Source organism: Lissotriton vulgaris, chromosome 7, assembly GCF_964263255.1.
Source record: "Lissotriton vulgaris chromosome 7, aLisVul1.2, whole genome shotgun sequence".
Lineage (NCBI taxonomy): Eukaryota > Metazoa > Chordata > Amphibia > Caudata > Salamandridae > Lissotriton > Lissotriton vulgaris.
Window position 1 is genome coordinate 1,191,924,920 of NC_141695.1, and position 25,080 is coordinate 1,191,949,999.

Genomic DNA, 25,080 nt, shown 5'->3' on the forward strand with positions numbered 1-25,080 from the left:
ATAAAGCATTAGCGAAGGTAATGAACTTGTCCAGTTGGTCCAGACTGATATTAAATCGTTTAGTGTGAGGATAGTGTTAGGCATGTTTTTCTGAGTGTTGCCTTTTAATCTGTTTTCATCGTCCTGCTTTTCATTTCCTTTGCTAGCCTCCTTGATGAACAGCTCTGGGATTATGAAGATCGTCGTAAGACAGACAACAAAGGATGGCATTACTCCTCCAGGCGTCAGTCTACCGCAAAGACTTCCTGTCCCTGGCATTCCAACACTGATCTCACCTGTACAGAGAGGAACAATGTCTGGAACTCCTCTCGGACCAACAGCTTTGCGGTTTCCAGCTCCTCTTCCTTTGCCGATGCGTGCCCCAAATCCTCCGCCTGCCCCAGGGCGATCAATGCTGAAAGTCCTCCATGCTCCAGTCCCCAACATGGAACAAGCTGGTGAGCAGCGGTTTGAATGGGGTAATAAGCAATCTCAAGACCTAGTTCAATTTATTTCATTTTTAATCCTGTTTGAATTAATATAGTCAGCCTACAGCAGTGGTAATGAGAAGATATTTTTAAATCTTTCAAGTGAAAATTTGCAGTAAATGAGGTTTAGAGAAGAGCTCGGTCTCATCATTTCATGGCATGGTGCTGGTCCTGGAATGTAGTGCATTGTCAAACCAGCTATGTTTTCAACTCTTAAAAATAAATGAACCTGAATGCTGGAGTTTGCCCTTCAATCTATTTTCAGTTAGAAGAATCACATTTGGTTGCAGTGTTTTGTTTGATGTCTTTGGACGTCTGTCACTTGTTCAGATATTTTTGCATACTTATGGTTCACTGCACCTTGTTTCTGATAGAGATTCTGAACAGCAGATATCTGATAGAGACTTTTAGCGCTGGTTCCTTAACTTAAAATTATCTCCAGGTCTCAGACTGGATCTGAAAACTTTTTTCGTGAGCAGTACTCCTGTAGTGTCAGTAGGCTCCGCGTGGTGTTGTCCACGCCGGAAGCGACCGGTGTAGGAAGCTGCCTTTTTATGTGGTAATACCAATGTAAGGGCACACCATTCAAAAAGTACAGACAACCCTTATTGGTTTACAGGGCTTAAATTAGGAATCCCAAGTGCTTTATTTGAGGCAGTGTGGTCGAGCAGCTTAGGCTTATCAGAGGGTATTGTTAAGCACTTTTACACGCAGCGTCAATAAATGAGACAATCACTCGGGAAGAAAATCCTCGACCGATTTAGAAAAATAACAGACACTGCGATCTTTGTAATCAGGTAAGTACTTTCAGAGATGGGATTTTTATAGTAAAACCGTAAAATGCTAAATTAACGATATTTGAGGAATGAGCCTCGAACGCTTTAATGTTATTCTATGGAGAAAAACATACACTGCATACATATACTTGCAAGCATTTCTGGAAGGTTCCTTTTGGCAGTGAAGGGGATTAGTGTCCAAGAGACCATCAGCAGTTCGGTTTTACCTGCTCTGGTGATTCCAGGTGCAGAGGTTCTGGTTGCATTGGTATCCTCTAGAGCAACACATTAAAGTCATTGGCCGGATACCTGTGAAAGAAAGGCTGCAGGTGGGGACTTGGAGACAAGACCAGCAGAACTCACAATGGGGCTTGGCTCTTTAGGGTCTCTGGGACAAGGAGACACTGTCGGTTTATGTGAACTCGGACTGTGGGGATTGGGTGCAGAGGTGTTTTGTCCGGTGTCTCTTATGTTGGAGGCTCTCACTTTACTGGGGTGACCTGAAGAAGGGAAGAAAACAGCGCCACTCTTAGTACAGACCTTGTTGATCCTGAAGTCCCGCGTCGGCAGGTCGGTTTTGGCGTCAGTGGTATCTAGGCTGGACACTCAACAGACCTTGGTGGCTGCAATTGATCCAGTACCTAGGGTTTTGGTGCTGAGGGCTTGGAGGGTGTAGTGTCTCAAAACTTGCTGGAGAGACAGGGCTGACCTCCTGGAACCATGACGACCTCGTCCTGGTGAGATACACCATCTTGGACCTGGTGGTCAACAAAACAGACTACCAGATCAGTGCGGTCTGTGCCTGCAGCCGCAGGAGAGTAGCTCCTCTGCCCCAAGGGAGAGGCTGCAAAATTGTTGAAATGCTGGACAGTCTTTTAAGAGGTGCCCAGCTACTAGATAATTCTCGTTCTTTGCAGTTGTCAGGACAGCAGCAGCCAGTCAAGGTTTGGTGCCAATCTCTTAGCTGGTCCACAGTTCTTGCGACGTCCGCTCTTCTTAGTGCTTCAGTTCCCAGGTAGATGAATCTGAGTTCCTGGTGTCCGAGGGACCCCTAAATACTGAATTTTGGGTCTTTTAGAGGAGTGTAGGGTAGTGGCCAATGGTGTACTTAATCCTGGGGTGAATAAACTCCCTATATGACCACTTCCTGTCGAGAGTGGGTATAATCCTGACCTAAAGTTCTGCGTTTCACCAAATCAAAGATGGTGAAACCCTTTCACGACTATCCACTTCAGGTGGCCCACCTTAGGGGTGTGCCTAGGTTGCAAGTGTGTTGAAGGGTTATCCCAACAGTGGGCAACGTCGCCTGGCTGCACACTAGAAAGTTTTCAATAAAGTTGGTCCAATTCAAAAAAAGTTCAAATTTGATTTTGTTCTGGTTTTATTTTGTATTTTTTAGCGTTCAATTCTTCATCATTATGATTGTTTTCATCATAATCATATCTTTGTATGCCCAATGCATTTCGGGACTTGCCTTTCTTCAGGTGCTTGATATGTCTATAACAAGTAGAATACACAAGGTTATGTTGATTTAATCGGCTGTGTATTCTACTTGTTATAGACATATCAAGTCCCCTGAAGAAGGGCAAGTGCCGAAATGCATTGGGCATACAAAGATATGATTATGATGAACACAATCATAATGATGAAGAATTGAACGCTAAAAAATACAAAATAAAACAAGAACAAAATCAAATTTGAACTTTTTTTGAATTGGATCGACTTTATTGAAAACTTTCTAGTGTGCAGCCAGGCGATGTTTCCCACGCTTAAACAGAGTTTATTCATACCCTCTAGCTCAGGAGGGGCTACCCAGCTGCTCCTACCCACGCAATCACTTGGATTTACAACACTATTGACCATAAGGAGTGCGACCGTTCATGACCATTTCTAGGTTGAAAGTGTTAAATGCTTTCTGACTATCTTGTTTTCCTGCCTTCTTTGGTGCCAAATGGGCCTCCGGGGCAGAGGTGGCGCTCCCTGGGTCTGAGTGAAGCCAGGGTTGCATATCAAATGTGCTAGAGGCTTTAAAGCCTCTGGCCTGTATATGCTAAATCGCTAGCCATCCTGCTGGTGGAGTCGGTTCCACCTTCCTCTGGAGCAGGCATTATTTCTGACCTCGGATAGCGCAGGCTTTCACCTACAGGGGGGCACAAACTTGTCTGTGATGGCAGGCTGGGTGATACCAGTCAGCCAGCATGCTAGAGGACTAGTCTGTTTTCATAGGTCACCTCTAAGGTGCTCTCTGTAAGCATGTCACAATAAACCTTTTACTGGCATCCGTATAGATTTATTGAGACTATATATTTGATACCAAATACCATTATTTTCAGTGTAGCCATTATGTATCTGGGTAACTCTTAATGACCAGTGCCCAGCACATACCTTTAACACGGCTGCCTGATCACTTGCGATGCCCTAGTAATGGTACAAGGCATCACATGGGCATTCTTGCTCATGCAGATAGTCCCTCACATTTGTTATAATGCACCATGCCTTAGACCTCCAAAACCTGCTGTAGTGGTAACTTACATATAAGACTGCAGTATACTTGGGCATTGCACTCAGGGAGTGTTCAATCTCAAGTTTTCAAAAGGGTTTGCACCCTTTCACGTGTACTGCAGCGACAGTCTGCAGCATTTTTTGTCGGGGTCCCTTTGGGTAGCTTAATCCATGCTGCATGATTCAGAAAAGGGGGTGGTGATGAACAGAGGGTCTGAATTAAGCATACCACTCTTACCCAGTCCAAAGATCAGGGCTTGATCCATCTCCGTTTTTTAGCTCACTGCACCTTCCCAGCTCAGAACCTGGCTATATGCAAATTAGTCTGTTCCTGTCCCAGTGTATGATGGGAACAGGGCAAACCAAACTACCAAGCCAATTCTTATACTGGGAAGGAAACAAGCTACCGGGGACCGGTTTCTGGCATTTCAGCCGTCGTTGGCCCGGCTTGCTTGAATCCTGATGGTGCAATGAGCAAGGGACTCACATCTGAGTATACCCTTCCACGCTTATGGTGGACAAAATGATTCAGAAAAGGGGGTGGTGATGAACAGTGTGTCTGAATTAAGCAGACCACTCTTACCCAGTCCAAAGATCAGGGCTTGATCCATCACAGTTTTTTAGCTCACTGCACCATCCCAGCTCAGAACCTGGCTATATGCAAATTAGTCTGTTCCTGTCCCAGTGTATGATGGGAACAGGGCAAACCAAACTACCAAGCCAATTCTTATACTGGGAAGGAAACAAGCTACCGGGGACCGGTTTCTGGCATTTCAGCCATCGTCGGCCCGGCTTGCTTGAATCCTGATGGTGCAATGTGCAAGGGACTCACATCTGGGTATACCCTTCCACGCTTATGGTGGACAAAATGATTCAGAAAAGGGGGTGGTGATGAACAGTGTGTCTGAATTAAGCAGACCACTCTTACCCAGTCCAAAGATCAGGGCTTGATCCATCACAGTTTTTTAGCTCACTGCACCATCCCAGCTCAGAACCTGGCTATATGCAAATTAGTCTGTTCCTGTCCCAGTGTATGATGGGAACAGGGCAAACCAAAACTACCAAGCCAATTCTTATACTGGGAAGGAAACAAGCTACCGGGGACCGGTTTCTGGCATTTCAGCCGTTGTCGGCCCGGCGTGCTTGAATCCTGGTGGTGCAATGAGCACCTTATCAGCCCCCGTACAGTGTACCATAGGTACCCAGGGCATAGGTGTACCCAGGGCCTACCAGGGGCTGAAGCATGTATTATGCCACCCCTGACTGGCCATCTAAACAGACACAACTGGCTGCACGACAGCTGGGGCAAGGTGGTGTAATCACCCTTTGCTTTAGATATAGTTACCTATATCTAAACCTAAAATGGACACATATATTCCTATCAGTCACTCCTATGGCAGGCCTTATCAATCCCGAAGGCAGAGTGCTTGGAATTATGTGAGATGGTGCTCTAGCATGAGCTGTCCATCACCACCCCCTTTTCTGAATCGTTTTGTCCACCATAAGCGTGGAAGGGTATGCTCAGACATGAGTCCCTTGCTAACTGCACCATCAGGATTCAAGCAAGCCGCGCCGAAGACGGCTATTGATAGAGCTGAGCACTAGTAAAATACAGTAATTAGTTCAGATGCTGCCCAGTAACCAGTGACTTTCAAAGTACTTTAAAACTACCGCATAACAAACTGCAAGTATGCTTCTCATGATACTCTATTAAGTAGTCTGATACCACAGTGATAGTTAATGTTTCACCACACTTTACATTGGGAGGATCTTTGATCTATAGACCCCTTGGCCCAGCAGGCTCTTTCCTTAAAGCACTGTGCTCTCCAATTTGCCCATTTTATTGTTCTTGGAGATTTGAATATTCATCTCGACCAGGTAGCAGAAGTGGACACCCTAGAGCTCTTAGATATACTGACCTTGGCCAAGCTTACTCAATGGGTCAGCCTCCCGACGCATTTAGGGGGTCATATCCTAGACCCTATCTGTTCTAACTTTCCCATCTTGGTTGAAACCCCCATTCCAGTATCCTGGTCCAAGCACTTCCTGACATATATTTTCTGGGTAACGGCAGACGTCAATTCCTCGACCCGGGCTGAGCGTGAGCCGGCTTTTGCTAATACTGACCCTCTGGCGCTCAGCCAGGCTCTGGCGGCCTCCCCTGCTAGTGACCTTGAAGGAGGGCTTGCTTATTATACAAGTTAGATCTCTAACACCATGGATCTTATATCCCCTGCTACCCTGCACAGGCATTCCAGGGACTCTCCCTCTAAACCATGGTTTACTCCCGCTTTGAGAATATTGAAGGGAGAGTGCAAGCAACATGAGAGAGGCTGGCGTAAGGACTACAGCCCTGGGTTGAAACTTTGTTGAGAAACAAACAAAAAAAGTATTACACTGCTATAGCGCAGGCTAAAAGCCTTTACTATGAGACTAGAATTGATGCAGTCAGGAATAATTCAAAGATCTTTTTTTTCCCATTGTTCAGAGTTTCCTGGCACCCAACGCACAATCTAGTACACTACCATCCTCGAATTCCTGGTGTGAAAATCTCTCCATCTTCTTGGAGAACATCCACGCCATACAGGTGTCCTTTACTTCTTGCAAAAGGGACACGGGTGCCCACTTGGTCGCAGAGGTCTTGCCCCTTCCTCCCCTCCTTAGCTGCCTTTCCCCCCTTCGACCTACCCAGCCCTCTTAAAATTCTGAGAAGCCTTAAATCTGGCTCGCCTTCGGATCCGTCTGCTGCCAGACGTCTGGCTGTTGTTGCAGATACTGTAAACCAAGAAGTCAACAGACTCATTAACATGTCCCTTTTGGAGGCTTTCGTCCCGGCAGCCTGGAATCAGGCCAAGAGTCTTTCTGAAGTAGGGGATCTCTGTGTATAGTCATAATCTAGTGACTAGTCCCGCCCATGTGTGGGGACCCCGGAGCAATCAAAAATAATCTCTTAAGCGGTCTTCTTTGCACTCCATGTGAAGTAGTGTGGCTCACTGGTTAGAGGCGGCAGACCCGAGAGCAGAGGACGGCCCGGGACCAGGGTTCGATTCCCGGCGCGGCAGGTTTCTGGACCAGGGTCAGCGGACTCGATAATTCTCTCGCCTCGGTGCCCACTCTGATCAGCGATCACACTCGGCAACTCTGGGCATTAGCTTGCCTCATCTTCACTAACGGCCCCACCAGACCGCCGGGGATGCCTGGTCTCACCCTGGAGATACCCATTAAGGGACCATCTCTCAGGGAAGCCAGGAAGGGTTTCGCAGCGGTCGAAGCGCCTTGGGACCCTACGGGTAAGTAGTGCGCTATATAAATGCCAATACATACATACATACACATACATACATACACATACATACATACATACATACATACTCCTGCATAGACACTTAAGAGGAAATCAAAACAAATATTGCAGCCTGACACTTACAAGGCTGCAATGGCCACCACTTCATCTAAACAGTGAAAAGGATAGCCAACAATGTCAAATTTTTTACACTTTTTACCAAGTTTTCCTCATAGAGAAAAACTCCCCTTCACCAAAATCCTTGAAATGATAGAGAGGAAGGGTTGGACAGACAAGCCCCCATAGGCTGCCATTATGTGTCTGGAAAAGGGCTACCATGCCTTTTAATGAACTTTCCAGTGACCCTCAGTATCCCAGCATGTACAGCCAAGCCCTTTTACTTTCCGTTCTTTTTTTCTGGCTCCTGCTAGCAGGACCTAGAGTATTAGCTCCTCATTTTCTGAGTTTTTTTATTCACTTTTAGTGATTATTTCTGGATTTTTACAGTTTCACTCGACGTCTTTGGCCTTTATCTACATTCTGCTGTTTTTTTGGCAGAATTTTCTGCAGTCTCCTTGTCTTTTATGTTCGTTCTAGCTCACATGTGACTGTGACTGCAGTTTAAATAAACACCAAAGCTGAAGCTCACAGAGTTTGTATTCTGTGCTTGCCTGTGTTTTTACACCTGTCTTCTCTATCTATTCTTTTCCAGGAGGCTTCGGCTCCCAGGTTTGGAGCAGGGAAGTTTGAAGGCATTTTCTTCGGCCTCTGGGTAAGGAGAGGGTAGGTCCTCTACCGAGTCCCACACGGTTCCGGTCAGCGTCGAGGACTACGACGTCAAGAGCATACTCTCCGTCAACCCAGGACTCCGGTCGACGCGACGTTATAGGTCGACGTCTAGGAGTGGACCTTGACGTTCTGGTGGTGATCGACTTGAGGATCAACGTCTAGGTGTGCTCGAGGTCATGGTATGCTCGACGTCGAAGTACAGTGATGCTCGACGTCGAGGAGCAGTGATGCTCAACGTCGAGGAGCAGTGATGCTAGACGTCGAGGGGGCAGTAATGCGCGACGTTGAGGAGCTGTAATGCTCGACGTCGAGGAGCTGTAAGGCTTGGCGGTGATGCTCGGCTTCGAAGAGGAGTGATGCTCGGCGCCTCAGTACAGTGCTGCTCGACATCGAAGTGAAGTTGACATGAAAGAGTGTTTGACACCGTCGGGACGTTTTGACGTCGTGGTGGTCAATGTCGTAGAGACCGTCAATATCCTAGTGATGGTGACGTCGTGATGTCGACGTCATGGGTTACCACCGCGGAGTCATTACCGGCGCTTGACGCCGGGGTCCTGTTCCAGGCCTCGCTCTGCGGTAAGCCTCATCGTCGGCGGGGACTTGGTGTTCCCGGCAACGTCGACTCTCAACGCTGAGCAGTGCATCAGCGTCAAGGAACCCTTCTGATGGGGAGTCTGAGGCTACTTACCACTTGTAAGCGAGGGACGTTGGTCCCTTTGCTTAGTTTTGAGTATTCGCATACGTACTCACCGTCTAGGTCTCCTCCTGCTCTGCCCCCACTGGTGATACCACTGAGGATGCCTAGAAATTCTCTCTGGCCCCTCTACCACCCACCGCCTCAAGGGCCATTGGCCCCTCAGTCTGCGACAATCCCCCGTGGAACCTTGATGACCTAGAACGAGATCTCTGGGCATTGGTCTCTTAGGTTCCGCTGTCTTGATTCACCGTTATGGAAGGTCTCAGTTCAGGCATGCCAGGGATGCACAGGGAGGTGCTCTCCTACTCTTACATATTTCCCTCCCTCCTAGCGGGTTTTTCGCTGGTTGGCGGTGCTTCACTACCAGGAGGTTCTGGCTTCAAACCTACTCCTGACTTTGTCACAGGGATGGCGGCATGGAAACAGCATACTGGGGCCCGCTCGTGCTGGGCTGTTGTGATGGATCCCTGTATGTGTGGGTTTCTTCACCAATTTGCTGATCTCCTGCCGAGAGACAGGATGGACGCCTTACAAGAGATGGTCTTATGGGCCTGATGGTTTCAGATCTGCTTATCGACGCTGGAGCGGATATTTCTCTTCTGGCCACCCCCAGGTATTGCCATGGTTTTTGCTCTACAGGGACATACTTGTATTAGTCTGCCATCTCCGCAGCCTGCGGCACAGCAGTGTGCTTCTAATCTCCCGTTCTTTGAGGCAAGTCCAGATGGCCGAGTGGTGTAAGGCGATGCGTTCTGGTCGCAGTCTCCTCCGGAGTCGTGGGTTCAAATCCCACTTCTGGACAACCCTTTGGATTCCATGCGGTAGTGAGTAGTCCGCATGAGGTCTGAATTGGAGACGGTTGAAGGCTGTAGGTTTGGGGTTGCATGGAGAATGGTTAAAGGCCTTCCACCCTTTCTAGCTGAATTTTTCCTCAGAATTTGTCTGTGGTCCCGGGCCGCCATTATATGATTCACAAGTATATTGTGTGCAGTGAGAGCTCTATGCTCCTCAGCGAACTAAGGCCCGGCCGGGTCTAAGCCCTGACGGGTTACTTCCCCCTCGTCTGTTACTCGCTCCGGTGGAGGGAAGCATACACACTTACCCGGCAGAGTGGAGAACAAGTGGGTGCAGAATGTTGTTTGCGAGGGATACAGTCTTCGTTTTGTCAGCCCTCCTCCAGCAATTCCACCGGTTCGCTCGTAGTTCCAGCTGCGTGACCGCCAAGCGGAGGCCGTTGCCCAATTAAGGAAAAGGGCGATAGAAGACGCCAGTCTGTCTCAAAGGGGAAAGGATCTTTCTTCACGGTTCTTTCCGGTGCGAAAGAAGGACAAGAACGAGTTCAGGCCCATTCTGGGTTTGTGACAAGCGAACAAGTGGATTCGCAGGGAGAAGTTTCGCACGCTGTCTTGGCGCCAGATTTATCCTAAGCTGCACAGAGGAGACTGGCTTTGCGCTATAGATCTGCAGGATGCGTACTTCCATGTGCCCATTGCACCGACACACCGGAAGTTCCTGCGTTTTCTAGTCGGCGCCAATCACTAGCAGTACATTGTACTCCGTTTGGACTGGAGTCTGTACCCAGGACTTTTTCACAGTGCACAGTGGTGGCTGCGCTCCTGAGAAAGCACAAAGTGTTTCTCCACCTTCCAGGAAGCGCAATTGCGCTTCAACAGGACGGTCGTTCTGCTGAACTAGCTGGGGTTGCGCATACACATGTCCAAGTCTGTTCCGACTCCTGTCCAGTGCCTACAGTACTTGGGGGACCTCCATTGATGCTCTTTCAGGAAGCGTGCCTCCGGAGGAGCGGCGCTTATCGATCCATCGGAAGGCTCAGGCTCTCATGGCTGTGCCTTCTACGACAGTGAGGACGGTGCAATCTCTACTGGGGTCGATGGCCTCTTGCATCTTCCTCACACCACACGCACCCCTCCACAGGAGGCCACTGCAGGAATGTCTGGAGTATCAGTGGGACCGGAAGCGGGGGAGCTGGGACGGTAGGATCCCCTGTCCCTTCACGCTCCACAGTCCCTGAGATGGTGGTGCTCCGCAGAGAATCTCCTCCAGGGGGTTCCATTCCACAAGGACATTCCCATTCAGGCTATCGTCACGGATGCATCTCTCCACGGCTGGGGAGCGCACTCAGACCATCTACAGATCCAGGGAACGTGGTCCCCAGCGGAATTCATGTATCTCATCTATTTCCTGGACCTTAGCGCTGTCCACTTGGCACTGCAGGCCTTTCATCCATCCTTCCAGACCACCTCCTTGCTTGTACAGACGGACAATACGACCACAAGGTATTCCCTGAAAAAGCAGGGGGGCTCGAGTTCGCGCACAAGGTCACAGGCGATCTGGCACTGGCTGCTAGCCAGAGGACTGATGATAACGGCTACCCATCTGCTAGGTGGGCAGAATGCTCAGGCGGACGCACTCAGCAGGCTGGTGCGAGTAAACCACGAGTGAGTCCTACACGAATAGGTGCTAGGAAACATCTTCGACAGGTGGGGCACTCCAGATGTAGATCTGTTCGCCACCTCCTACAACAGAACATGCCCAGGCTTCGCCTCCAGGTCTTACCAACAGATGAATCTGGGGAGCGCGTTATGGATCAGCAGGTTGAACAGCTTTATGTGCGCCTTTCCACCCATTTCCCTGGTTTCAGCGGTACTCCTCAAGCTGTCTCAGTCCAGAGCATGGATGATCCTCATTGCTCGGGAGTGGCCCCGGCAGTGGTGATTCACAGACCTGCTTCACAGGTCTCCCCTACCCCACCTGCGGATGCCGTGTCGGCCAGACCTTCTTGCGAAGTTCAGGGGTCAGATGGTGCACCCCAACCTCTCATAGTTGGGCTTGGCGGAGTGGCTCCTGAGATCGCGCAATATGGACACCTGACTCTGCCTGATGATTGCATGGGTATTCTCGAGGAGGCTAAGCGACCTTCCACTAGGACTTCCTTTGCCTTTAAGTGGGAGAGGTTCTGCATCTGGTGTACATCTGGGAACTATGTTCCGACGACCTGCAAGGAAGTTGTCATACTTCCATACCTTTGCATTTGGCTCAATCTGGACTTAATCTTAATTCTATTAAGGTCCACCTCGCAGTGTTAACTGCGTATAAGGAGATGCTTTTCACAGACCTCATTTTGCAAGGTTCCTGTGAGTAAAGATTTTTTGGAAGGATTGAAGGAAGTGTTTCCTCCTGTTCGGCTTCCTTCACCTTTGGAGGAGCTGAATGTGGTGCTGTCCAGGTTGATGAGGGAACCTTTTGAACCTTTTCATAAGGCTTCACTATAGCACTTATCATGGAAGGCGGCTTTCCTTGTGGCCATTACATTGGCCCGCAGGAAGGGGTGAAATTCAGGCATTGTGTTGCCTAAAACCGTGTACTGTATTTCGTGCTACTAAGGTTGTGATGCGTACTCACCCTTGGTTCCTTCCTAAGGTGTCTTCTGATTTCCATGTCTATCAGACTATAACTTTGCCTACGGTTTTCCAAAATCTTTCCACTCCAGTGGAAAGGTTTCTTCATTCCCTGAATGTCGGAAGGGTGTTGAAATTCTGCTTGGATAAGACCAAGGTCATTCGTAGGACAGACCAATTGTTTATCAATTATGGGTCGGTCAGGACTGGTCTTGCCACTTCAAAACTGTCCATCTTGGGTGGATTGTGTCCTGTATCCAGTTATGTAACCGAAAGGCTAACAAAAACTTATAGGCTCATTCCACCAGGGGCAAAGCGGCTACGACAGCTTGCTACGTAATGTTCCCATTGCAGTTATCTGTAGGACTGCCATGTGGAAGTCGGTCCATACCTTTGCTAAACACTACTGTCTGGACTCTGATGCCAGAGCGGATGCTCAGATTGGGCTTGCTTCGTTGAGAAATCTGTTTGCACAGTAGTGGTGTTGTCTTTTTTCTCCACCTCCGAATTGGTTTGTTGGGAAGGGCTTGCCATTCTATTCACTAGATTATGACTATACACAGAGATCCCCTACTACAGAAGGAGTAGTTTCTTACCTGTAACTCCAGTTCTGTTATAGTCATAAGCGCCCACCCTCCTCCCCAGTGGAGAAATTGATAATGTACTGTTTACTACAGGCCTTGCTTTATACACCTTCAAAAAGAACTGAAAGTAAAAGGGCTTGGTTGTGCATGCTGGGATACCGAGGGTCTCTGGAAAGTTCCTTAAAGGCACGGTATCCCTTTTCCAGACCTATAAAGGCAGTCTATGCAGGCTTGTCTGTCCAACCCTTCCTCTCTATCATTTCAAGGATTTTGGTGAAGGTTATTTTTTCTCTATGAGGAAAACTTGGTAAAATGTGTAAAAATTTTGACAGTTCGAGGAATGTGGGCTTCTGAATTCATATCTGTGCATAGATCGCCGCCTAGTGTTGGGTCCGGATAATTGCACATTGTTGTCCTGGAAGAGTCTTCGAAGTATCACGAGATAGGTGGCTCCTCCTCTGGACTACAGTGCGCATGGGCATCGACTCCATCCTCAGATTGTTTTTTTCCGCCATTGGGTTCGGATGTCTTTAATTCCCTCTTGTCGGAATCGATAGAAAAACTTTCTTAAGACCAAAAGGTCTTTAGTCTATACGTCGGTATTGTCTTGCGTTCAGCTTTACTACTTCTAGCTCGGCTCCGAGCCGGTTTCTGTACTTCCGCGTGCTCTCGGCGCGGAAGGCCTAGTCGACGCTCCTGACTTATCAACCATCCATCATTGACCGAAGCCCATTCAAGAGATGTCCGGTCTGTAACTCGAAGTACCCCCACATCGACGTCCACCCGGTGTGCAACAAGTGTCTGTTGCCGGACCACGATGAGGCCAAGTGTATGGCCTGTTCACGCTTCAGGTCCAAGAAGACACTTAAGCTCCGACGAGCTGCGCGCCTGGAGGCCCAGCAATCTGCTCCGGCGCCTACGGACATTTTCGATGCTGGGGATGTCGAGGAAGAATATATCCAGGACGTTTCGGAATCATACCCCGCGTCGGACGTCGAAGAAGACTACGACGCTGATGCTGAGGTGTTCGAAAGCGAAGAAGTCGTCGAGGAGGTAGGAGACGACGGCGGTGCCCTCGGGGCGATGGAGGATAGCTCGGACGAGGAGCTTCCTCAAACAGACTCTGGGGCCGTGCCTATTTATAAGGCCCAGGTCGAGGGATCGCCTTCGGGCCTTACCCAAGACCTTGATATGGGTTCCTCGGTCCCGCCTTCGGGCCCGGCCACGGACACTGTTACCGAGCCACTCCCTGGCAAAACGAAACCGAAAGTGAAACCTACGGTCTCGACGCCAGATACTGCGCAGGTGCAAGTATCGAAACCGAAAGTGCGCATCGCTTTGGTCGGATCGAAAACTTCTGAGGCTTCGGCGCCGAAGAAGCAGAAGATGGCTGTCGAGCCAAAAGGCCAAGTCAAGGGCGTCGAGACGAAGTCTGCTGCGCCGAAGACTTAAGTGAAGGTGGTCGATACTGGCGCGTCGGCGCCGAAGACGGTCAACGCCGGCAAGGGCCTTGTCGACCCGAAGAAGGCTGTTGACGAACCGAAGAAAACTCTCGGTGAACCGAAGAAGCGACTCGATGACCCGAAGGTCCTCTCTGCTCCGCGTCCGCACGACAAGGCCAAGGCCGCTGCGCCTCGTGAGTCGACTACGAAAGTGGACTCGACTCCGAAGGTGGCCTCGAAGGACTCCGCTGAACCGACGCGTCCATCCGCCGCGTTCACCAAAAAGGTGACGGACTCCCTGCAGCGCATCCGGGACGGCACCGCGACGGTCGAACCGAAGGACCCTCCGCCTGCGAAGCCTGTGGAGAAACCAGTTAAGGCGTCCACGCCGATCCTCTTTACGTTGCCGCCTAAGACGGCGCCGAAGGCTTTCGCTCCTAAGGCAGTGGCCGGCGTGCCCGAAAAGGTCCCCTCGGCGCCGTCGGTGGTCCACGGCCCGCGACCTCGACAACCTTCAGAAGAAGAGCGTCAGGAACACTTCATTGACGCCGAAACGGGTAGGCTTTCCCTCCTGAAGCGGAAAATCACCCCAGAACTCCAACTGGAGTCTTACAAGATCCCTCTCAAGAAGAAGGACTCTGCTTGTTCTCCGGTCTTAGTGGAACCCCTTTCACCACAAACTCATGATGTATCGCCCACCTACTCCGATATGGACGCTGGTGAGGGTGATGAGGAGGATGAATACAGTTATCCAGTCTATACAGACCCTGAGGATACAAATGAGCCCTGGGCAGCTGGTGGTGACCCTGGGGATCCTCATTCAGGACAAGACCCTCAACTCTTCTCTGCAAAGACTTCGCCTACTGAAGACTCTGCTGCTTTCAATGCCCTCATTGAACGGGCGGCTAACAATCACAATGTCCAGCTGCATGCTGACCCTGTGGATGTGGATTTCCTTTGACACTTTTTCAGTATCGGAAAAGACTGTAAAAACTCTGCCTATGCTAAAAGGTGTTTTAAAGCATGCTGCTGAGATCTTTAAAGAACCTACCAGGGCGAGGGTGATAAACACCAGGATTGACGAGAAATACAAGTCGGCGCCTACTGATCCTACCTACATTAAAGGGCAGTTGCCTCTGGACTCCCTTGTCGTCTCGAATGCCCGGAAGAGGGCCAATTCTCAGACTACGGGTGATGCTCCTCCCCCAGACAAAGAATCCAAGGTCTTCGAGGCTTCGGGGAAGAGGGTAGCAGCACAGGCAGCCAACATATGGCGCATCTCGAACACACAGGCGCTTCTAGCGTGCTATGACAGGGCGCACTACGATACACTAGAGACCCTGTTGCAACACCTGCCTGATCAATACAAAGAAGGGGCTGAGATGCTGATTCAAGAGGGGAAGCTAATTTCCAACGCTTCCATTAAGTGCGCTCTGGACGCAGCCGATACCGCTGCCAGAGCTATAAACACCAGTGTTATGCTTCGGAGACATGCCTGGCTGAGAATCTCTGAATTTAAGCCAGAAATCCAAACCACCATCCTGAACCAAACAGTTAACCCAGATCACCTGTTTGGCCCAGAAGTTGACACCACCCTAGAGAAAATAAAAAAGGACACTGACACTGCTAAATCCATGGGTGCCTTACAGTCCCAGCAGTTTCGGGGCGGGTCCTTTCGTCGCTCCAGCACTAGAGGCGTCTCAAGGGGTCCGCCTTCACAGTCCACGCAATACTACAAGGGCAACACCCAGACTACTTATGCCAACAAGAGTCGCGGTGGATATCGTGGCAACAGCGCCAAGGGCAGAGGACGTGGCAACAACAGCTCCAGGTCCTCTACCACCAGCAAACAGTGACGCCTTGTCACTGCCCCCGACCACACAACACCGGTCGGGGGGAGACTCCAGCAGTTCCTGCCCGTCTGGAAGTCCATCACCACGGACAGGTGGGTCAGAAAACTTATCCAATACGGTTATTGTCTGGAGTTAACATCCACTCCACCCAACATGCCCCCAAGGCACCGTCCTATGTCGGAGGAGCACTTGCACTTATTGCAGCAGGAGGTCACCGTCATGCTGCAAAAAGGGGCAATAGAGCTCGTGCCTATGCAAGAAAGAGGCACAGGGGTATACTCCCTGTACTTCTTAATACCAAAAAAGGACGGGTCCCTCAGGCCCATCCTGGACCTCAGGCCACTCAATTACTACATCCTGTCGGAGCACTTCCATATGCTGACCCTGCAGCAAGTGCTCCCGTTGCTCAAGCTGGGGGATTTTCTCGCAACTTTAGACTTAAAGGATGCGTACTTTCACATTCCACTGCACCCTTCACACAGAAAATACCTCCGGTTCACCATCCAAAACCAGCACTACCAGTTCAAGGTTTTGCCTTTCGGTGTCACCACGGCACCCAGGGTGTTCACAAAGTGCCTGGCGACAGTGGCGGCGCATCTCAGGAGACGGAACATCCACGTCTACCCCTATTTGGACGACTGGCTCATCCAAACGAAGTCAGCCCAGCAGTGTGCCGCCCACATGTCCCACACCATTCACCTCCTGCACGATCTGGGATTCTCACTGAATTACCCAAAATCCCACCTCCAGCCCGCCCACGTACGGCAGTATCTGGGTGCGACCATAAACACTCTGGCGACCACGGCACAGCCGAATTCAGTGAAAGTCAGCAGCATTCAATCGCTGATCCAAAAATTTAGACCTCAACACTCGCTTCCAGCACGAGTGTTCATGCAGTTGATAGGCATGATGGCCTCCTGCATTTCCATAGTCCTCCACGCGAGGCTACATATGCGTCCGCTTCAGGAGTGCTTAGCACGTCAGTGGACTCAGGCTCACGGGCAGTTGAAAGACCTAGTGTTGGTGAGCGGTCGGGCATACAACTCTCTGCATTGGTGGAATCCACGAAACCTTTGCAAGGGCCGACCGTTCCAAGAGCCTGTGCCACAGATCATCCTGACGACGGACGCTTCTCTCCAGGGATGGGGAGCTCATGTACTCCATTACACTGTGCAGGGACTATGGACGCAACAGCAAAGGAAGATGCACATCAATGTTCTAGAACTGATGGCGATCTTCATGGCACTAAAAGCCTTCAAAGTACATCTGTGCAACAAGGTCGTGTTGATTCGGACAGACTACATGACAGCCATGTACTACATTCAGAAGCAGGGAGGAACACAGTCTCCGCAGCTGTCTCATCTGGCTCAGAGCATGTGGAAGTGGGCCATTCAGAGGAACATCTTCCTCATGGCAGAACACCTCCCGGGCAAGGACAATCAGATGGCGGACCTGCTCAGCAGGCACAGCCACCAAATGCACGAGTGGGAGATACATCCATCAGTACTCCAACCGTACTTCCAAAGGTGGGGTCATCCAGAGATAGACCTGTTCGCCACAAGGGAGAACGCAAAATGCCAAAGCTTCGCCGCCAGGTTCCCACAGTTGCAGGGCAATGCGATATGGATGAACTGGTCAGGCAAATTTGCGTACGCCTTTTCCCCAGCACCCTTGATACCGCTGGTGGCACGCAAGCTCAGGCAGCACTCGATGACTCTCATCCTGGTTGCTCCAACGTGGGCTCGCCAACCATGGTACACCACGTTTCTGGAACTATCCGTGGTACCGCATCAGAGGCTACGTCTCACACCCAGCCTTCTGACGAAGAGCCATGGCGACATTCAGCATCCAGATCCGCAACAGCTCAACCTGGCGATCTGGCTCCTGAAGTCCTAGAGTTTGGCTACCTGCACTTGCCTTCCGACTGTATGGACATCATTCGGGAGGCGAGGAAGCCCACCACCAGAGCATGCTATGCGGCAAAATGGAAGCGGTTTGTCATTTATTGTGCAGACCACAACATTAACCAGCTAGATGCTTCTATTCAGAATATCATCTGTTACCTTTTCCATCAGTATAAATGTAATCTGGCCTATTCTTCCATTCGCATACATCTGTCTGCGATGGCCTCTTATCTCCAGAATAGGCAGCACCTCTCCCTCTTCAGGGTGCCTGCCATTAAGGCTTTTCTGGAAGGACTCAAACGAGTCAATCCTCCGCGGACTTCACCAGCTCCAGAGTGGAACCTCAATGTGGTCCTCACCCGGCTGATGGGTCCTCCCTTTGAGCCACTGCACTCCTGTGAGATTCAGTTCTTAACGTGGAAAGTGGCTTTCCTCATAGCCATTACATCGCTACGGAGAGTTAGTGAATTACAAGCCCTAACTATCCAAGAGCCATTTATTCAAATTCATTCTAACAGGGTGGTGCTTCACACTAACCCTAAATTTCTACCCAAAGTTGTGTCTCAACCAGACTATCGGATTGCCTGTTTTCTTCCAAAATCCTGAGTCATTGGCGGAGAGAATGCTCCACACCCTTGACGTCAAAAGGGCCCTGATGTATTACATCGATAGGACCAAGGATTTTAGGAAGACTAAGCAACTCTTTGTCGCCTTTGCACCACACCACAAAGGTAACCCTATTTCCAAGGCTGGTATTGCTAGGTGGATCGTTAAATGTATCCAGATCTGCTATCTGAAAGCAAAACGTACTCTCACCATTCCGCCAAGGGCCCACTCTACCAGAAAGTTGGGGGCCTCTATGGCATTCCTTGGGAAGACATATGTAGAGCAGCCACATGGTCTACCACACACACATTTACAAAGAATTATTGTGTTGATGTGCATTCCAAACAGCAGGCAGCTGTAGGGCAGGCTGTTCTCAAAACACTTTTCCAAACTGCTGCAGCTGGCACGGGCGGCCGCCGCTAATGGAGGGACTGCTATGTATTCTATGCACAGATATGAATTCAGCAGCCCACATGCCTCGAACCGAATATGCTACTTACCAGTATGCATCTGTTCTTGGCATGTAGGGCTGCTGACATTCATATCGCCCGCCCTCCTCCCCGGCGCCTGTAGCAGCTGCAGAATTCACATATACTTCTAGCATGGTCATCACTCACGGAGTTTCACTCCATCTTGGCCACAATGGCTAAAAACAATCTGAGGATGGAGTCGATGCCCATGCGCACTGTAGTCCAGGGGAGGAGCCACCTATCTCGTGATACTTCGAAGACTCTTCCAGGACAACAATGTGCAATCATCCGGACCCAACACTAGGCGGCGATCTATGCACAGATATGAATGTCAGCAGCCTTACATGCCAAGAACAGATGCATACTGGTAAGTAGCATATTTGTTATTGGCTATCCTTTTCACTGTTTAGATGAAGTAGTGGCCAGTGCAGCCTTGTAAGTGTTAGGCTGCATTATTTTTCTTGATTGTCTCTTAAGTATCTATGCAGGACTGCAAAGAAGACAGCTTAAGAGATTATTTTTGATCGCTCCGGGGTCCCTGCACATGGGCGGGACTATTCACTAGATTATGACTGTAACAGAGTTACCCCTACTACAGAACTCGAGTTACAGGTAAGAAACAACTACTTCTCTTTTAAAGAAGCCATCACTTGACCCCTTGTGCTTGGTGAGCCACCGGCCTATTTCCCTCCTGCCCTGCGTGGTTAACGTCTGTAAAAAAGTGGTTGCCCGACTGCTGACCGGAGTTTATTGAAAGTTCAGGCCTCCTACATCCAGCTCTGTCTGGCTTCGGGCCTCCTATAGTACAGAGCCCGCTCTGGTGGAGGTTTTGGAGGCCATCCAAGATTGTTTGGACGCTGGTGGGAGGGCAGCCCTGATTTTGCTTGACCTCTCGGTGGCGTTTGACACGGTTTCCCACTTATTGTTGTTTACCCGACTGGCTGCGATTGACTTATCTGGCTCTGCCTGGGGTTGGCTTAATTCATTTTTGGAAGATAAGACGCAACTGGTGTGGCTCCCCCTGTTCTCCTCCTCACCGCAGAAGATGACTACAGGGGTCCCTCAGGGATCTTCCCTCAGTCCTTTCCTTTTTAACATTTGTTACCCCTCTGGTCCAACTGGCGGAGGACTTGGGGGCAAAAGTTATAGCTTATGCTGATGAGACCCAGCTCTTGTTTACTTGGGGAAAAAATGAGGACTCCACCTCTGCCGCAAAACAATGCTTGTCCTCGGTGTTTCAAAGGCTGGCTACCGCTGAACTCAAATGCAACGAGGAGAAATCGGAAATCCTCCTCTTTGGAAAGTTTCTCCCTCAGTTTAGGGAAACACTTTGGCCATACGATTGCACGTTACCAGCTTCGACAGGGGAACATGTTAAAAACTTGGGGGTTTGGTTCGAAGAAAGCATTACATTCTCAACCTAGATCAAAAAACTGGCAGGGACTTGCTTCGGGCTGCTAAAAACTCTCAGGAAGTTCCTTCCCCTTCTTCCTTGGGCGACTAAAGAAGACAGTCACCCTAGCCCTTATTGTATCTCGACTTGACCATGCCAACGCTCTATACGTTGATTCTCCCCTGCTAAACAAGCTGCAAGTGGTGCAGAATGCTGCAGCCAGGCTCCTTCTCAATATCCCTGCCAGAAGCAGTGTGAGGCATCCTCTTCGCACCCTTCACTGATTACCCGTAACAGAGTGGGTCAAATTCAGAGTCTCACTTATAGCTCATTGCGCCCTCTATGCCATAGGGCCAAGCTATCTTCAGAAGCTCTCCTCCTTTTATGCCCCTTCAAGACAACTGCGCTCTACATCTCAAATGTTGGCCCAGGTTCCACAGTTCCGATTGCGAAAAACAGGTGGCAACTCCCTCGCTGTGAAAGCCGCCCTGGCATGGAATGCGCTGCCTCTTGCTCTCCGCTGCATTCAGGACCCCACTCGTTTAAAAAAAAACTGAAGACCTTCCTTTTCCTAAATCTGGCCCTTCTTCTCTTATTCCAACTCTTAAGGTACGCGCCAGGACTCTCTTGTAGTATCTGTGCGGGTTACAAGTGCAAATAACAAACGATAGTGCTGTCTTACGTAAAGCCCCTGATTTCTAGATATACCATATTTGTTGGTGGCAGCCTGTTTGAGGAAGTAATAAATGCCAGGAACTCTATATGCAACAATCATATAGGGAAACTGCTTTGTTCTAAATTCTTTCCATTATGGGACTCGTAGAGTAAATAAATGTTGTAGTAATTTTGTACTCCAGGTCATTAGTCTCTAATTTTCCAGAGCATTGTGCATTATACCTTTCTATGCACTTGATGTAGATGGAATGTAAAAGGCAGGTTAGGAGAGTTGTTGATGGATGGCTGGATGGATGGATGGATGGTTGGTTGGTTGGTTAGGGTGAGGTAGTCGGAATCTGTCAAGTGGGCATTGTGCATTAATCTAAGCATCAAATAATTTTGTATGCTGCGCAAAATGGCGTGGCCAGTGAAACTAAGGACTTGAAATTGAAGATTCACAAATATGCCTAATAGTGGTTCATGCTCTACTATTTTTATTTTCTCTTTTCTCCACAGCTGCCGCTTCTTCTACTCACTGCCCTGTACTACAGACAGCCAACACAGCTTCACCATTGGCACCGTCCCCAGCTACCAGCTCTACTCCCTTGTTAGGGGCTAGACTTTTGGCACCTCTCCCCAGCCCAGTTTCCACAATAGCTTCTCAGCTAATAACAACTATCTCCAGCCCTGCCTCTAGTCTGCCTGCAAGCCCTGTACCCACATCATTGCCTCATTCATTGGTTGCCTTCAGTTCTGTTGCAGCATTGGCAACTCAGTCTCTAACTACTAACCAAACACTTGTGCAGATTCCTTCGTGTGGCCTTACTCCAAGTCCTGCATCCAGACCACTAGCTGCAAGCTCTTTGTTGCCCACCACTCTGGTCTCACCCACTAGTTCCTCTCCATCGCTGGTCCCACCTCCAGTCTCTGATTCTACTCCCACAGTCGCACCCTCTCTGTCACTTAGGCTAACTGCTGACAATTCTTCGCTTACCCCATCTCTGTGGCCTTTGACATCCACAGCTCCAATTCTTGTCTCTACTCAGTTTTCCAATTCTGTTCCAATACTAGCTCCCGCCATGCCCTCGGATGCATCCCCTATGCCGACTTCTCTTGCTTCCAGTTCTAGCCATCTGCAAACGGCTCTTCAAACATCTAGTTTAACGCATCTAACTCCTTTTGCACCCTCAAGCTCACTTCCTATGCTGACTCCTACCTCTGGTAATACCATGGCCTGTGGCTCAGCACCCGTATTATCTCCTGCTCTGGCATACAGTCCAGCTTCAGTGGTTGCTCCATCCAGTTCCATGTCGACCTACCTGCAAGCTATTACTCCAGCTTCCAGCACAGTCACACTGATGGGTCCTGGCCAGATCACCAGTTCTGCTTTTAACCAGACTTCAGGTCCCATTCATTTGCAAACATCTCTCCTTGGTACCCTGCACAACCCTCTTCTTACATCAGTCCAGGCTGCCAGTTCTCCTGTGCAAGCACATGTGGATGCCTCTAGCACAGCTGTCTTGTCATCTCCCTCATTAGCCCACAACAATGCCAAAATACTGACTTCTGGCTCTGCTTCCAGTTTTGCTTATGTGCAATGTTCTCCCCCTGTTTCCAGCCCAGCTTCCATGTTAGCTCCTGTCCCAGCCTCCAGTTCTAATCCAAAAGTGACTACTCTCCCAGCGACAAGCCCAACACCCATAGTAGCAGCGTTAGTGTCCTCTTGCCATCCTTCATTGCTAGCTCCTGGAGGAGCCTCTAATTCTGCCTCACTATCAACTCCTATACCCTCCTTCAATCAGTCATTAGTAGCAGTCTGTAGTGCAGGTCCTATTCATGCTACTCTACCTTCGTGTATTCGTGCCCCTTTACTGACTTCTGGTTCTGTCTCTAATTCAGTACCAGTTCAAGCTTCTAACAGAGTCTCAAGTCCGAAATCTTTGGTGGCCACCAACTCTCCTGCCATGTTTAGTCCGGGGACTTTTACTGTAGTCTCCAATGCTGTTCCAGCTTGTGGCTCTCTGGCAGGCAGCTGTCCTGCACTGGCCACCATCTCGGCTTTCTCTGCTCCAACTATGCCGTCTACCCAAACTTTAGTTACTGCCTCCAGCACTGGGCAAACAATAGTGCCACAGCATGTGACTCCAGTCTCTCACCCATCCCACACATTGAACTCTGTTCCTCCTTCCATGACCGTGCCAGTGCAACCTAACAGTCCTAATGTTACTGGTAGATCATTAGTACAGAGCAGCCCTATTTCCACTTCTCTAGCAGCCAAACAAGGATTAGCATCAACACAAGTGGCCATTCCAGGTACAGCAGCTGTCAGTTATGCTCTCCCAGTGTCTTCATATGGAACCCAACTAGTTGGCTCATCTACCAGTGCATCATCCAGACCTAAACAGATGCCAAGCCATGGAACTCTGCAGGGTATAATCTCTGTTCCCAGTATTGGAATACAGCCTCCTTGCTCCACTCCCAGCCTATCAACCAGGCTTTCAGTGTCCTCTGCACAGATTTCCAGCCACGGTATTGTCACCGTACCCAGCAGTGCGATGCATCTGACTTGCCCTGCATCTACATTATCCTTAACCCCATTAACTTGCTCACCAAGCCCCACACTTAATTCAGACCCTAGTACCGAGTCTGCATCTGTGCACGCGCATCTTGTCTTGCCATGTAATCCTTCTTCCACTTTGGAACCAAGGCCTCTGGTATCTGCTTCTGGATCGGTTTCTAGGTCAACAGCAGTGACTCTGTCTAGTCCAGCAACCAACCTAACCACTAGTTCTTTGACAGTCTCTAGCCTTGGTGTCTCTTTCACACCTAAACTTCAACCAGTCTGTAACCCCATTACCACTTCAACTGCGAGGCCTCTTACACCAGTGTCTTGTCCTCTTTACACTCTGGCAGTTCGCCCACCTGCTCCAGTCCCAGGAACTCTTGTTACCTGTGTTGCACGTCCTACAACACCAGGATCAAACTCTATCCCCTCATTGTCAAGCCGACCACCAACTCCTGTTAACTGTTACCTCACCAACTCTGTAGGTCAGCCTTCTCCGATTAACAGTTATGTGACTACTTCGGCAAGTCATCCCATAACTCCAGTTACAAGTTCTCTCAACACGTCAGCATGCGTGTCTTTATTTCAAGATTCTGCATCTCCTACTGTCTTGGGAACTCCTCCCCTGACTCCAGTGAACCGTTATCCCTCTACCATGGCAGACCGACCTCTAACACCAATTAACAATTCTCTAACCACATCAACTTGTCGGCCTTTGACTCCAGTTTCGAGCTCTGGTAACATTTTAGGAAACCCTTCTACAAATCTAGCGAATAGTTATTCCACCACATCGGCAACAAGACCTCTTAATTCTGTTTCCATCTCTGATAATACGCTGGCAGCCCGTCCTCCAATTCCAAACAGTCTTGCAAACTTTACATCCCCACATCTTACAGCAGTTCAAAGCTCTCTTACTGCCTCAGCAGCCCAGCCTCTAGCACCAGTTTTAAATCCTGTTACCTCTTTAGTGCATCCACCTTTGACACCAGTTTGCGCTCCTGTCAACACATTGGTACAGCGGCCCCTAACACCAACTCCAATTTCCTTAACCACTGCAGCAGCTGAGTCTCTGGCTCAGATTTCAAGTCCCACTGCCACATCTGCAGCTCAGGTTACAATGCCATTGTCAAGTACTGTACTCACATTGACTCCCAGAACTCATGCCAGCATGGTTTTTAAGGAAGAATTGGAGATGCTTACGCTCCGATCTACAACAGCAACTCCACCACCGACATCTACCTCACTCATCATGCCAAGGATGAGAAGGCAGCCACCACCGCCCCCCCGATCACCCTTCTATTTGGTAAGTATAGACTATTAGTTGAACCAGATTTACTTGTTTTCTCATAATTAGTTTAGCTTGGTATCGGATTACTAATACTAAGAGTTGGTGTTTCTCTTAACATCTTCTGATGTCTTTCACGATCATTAGCTATTTATTGGGAGGTGGTTGGATATTTTGGGGATACAAATATCCTAGTTATCCAAGCATGGATCAGTTTTGAATCTGTCTTGGGTTTGCTTCCTTTATTACCAATTTGCAGATTGACATTTAGAAGCTTGTGTAAAGAATGTTTAATGATTTAAAGAAAAAACAATTATAATTCGAGCACCCGCTAGAGTACACTTTAAACACGATTGCAAAGTGGAAATCAACTCCTCTATGTTCATGTAA

The 25,080-nt window shown here is 49.3% G+C and overlaps 1 protein-coding gene and 1 non-coding gene across 2 annotated transcripts in view; both read left to right on the plus strand.

Moving 5' to 3' along the window:
* SRCAP (Snf2 related CREBBP activator protein) overlaps nt 1-25,080 on the plus strand; it is a 1,720,489-nt gene that overhangs the window by 1,160,251 nt on the left and 535,158 nt on the right. The window contains exons 24-25 of the mRNA XM_086931673.1: nt 147-437; nt 21,359-24,708. Coding sequence (XP_086787799.1) covers nt 147-437; nt 21,359-24,708 — 3,641 coding nt within the window. The remainder of the gene's footprint in view (nt 1-146; nt 438-21,358; nt 24,709-25,080) is intronic.
* Nucleotides 9,233-9,316, plus strand: TRNAQ-CUG (transfer RNA glutamine (anticodon CUG)). The gene has a single exon. It is a non-coding gene; the product is annotated as a tRNA-Gln (tRNA).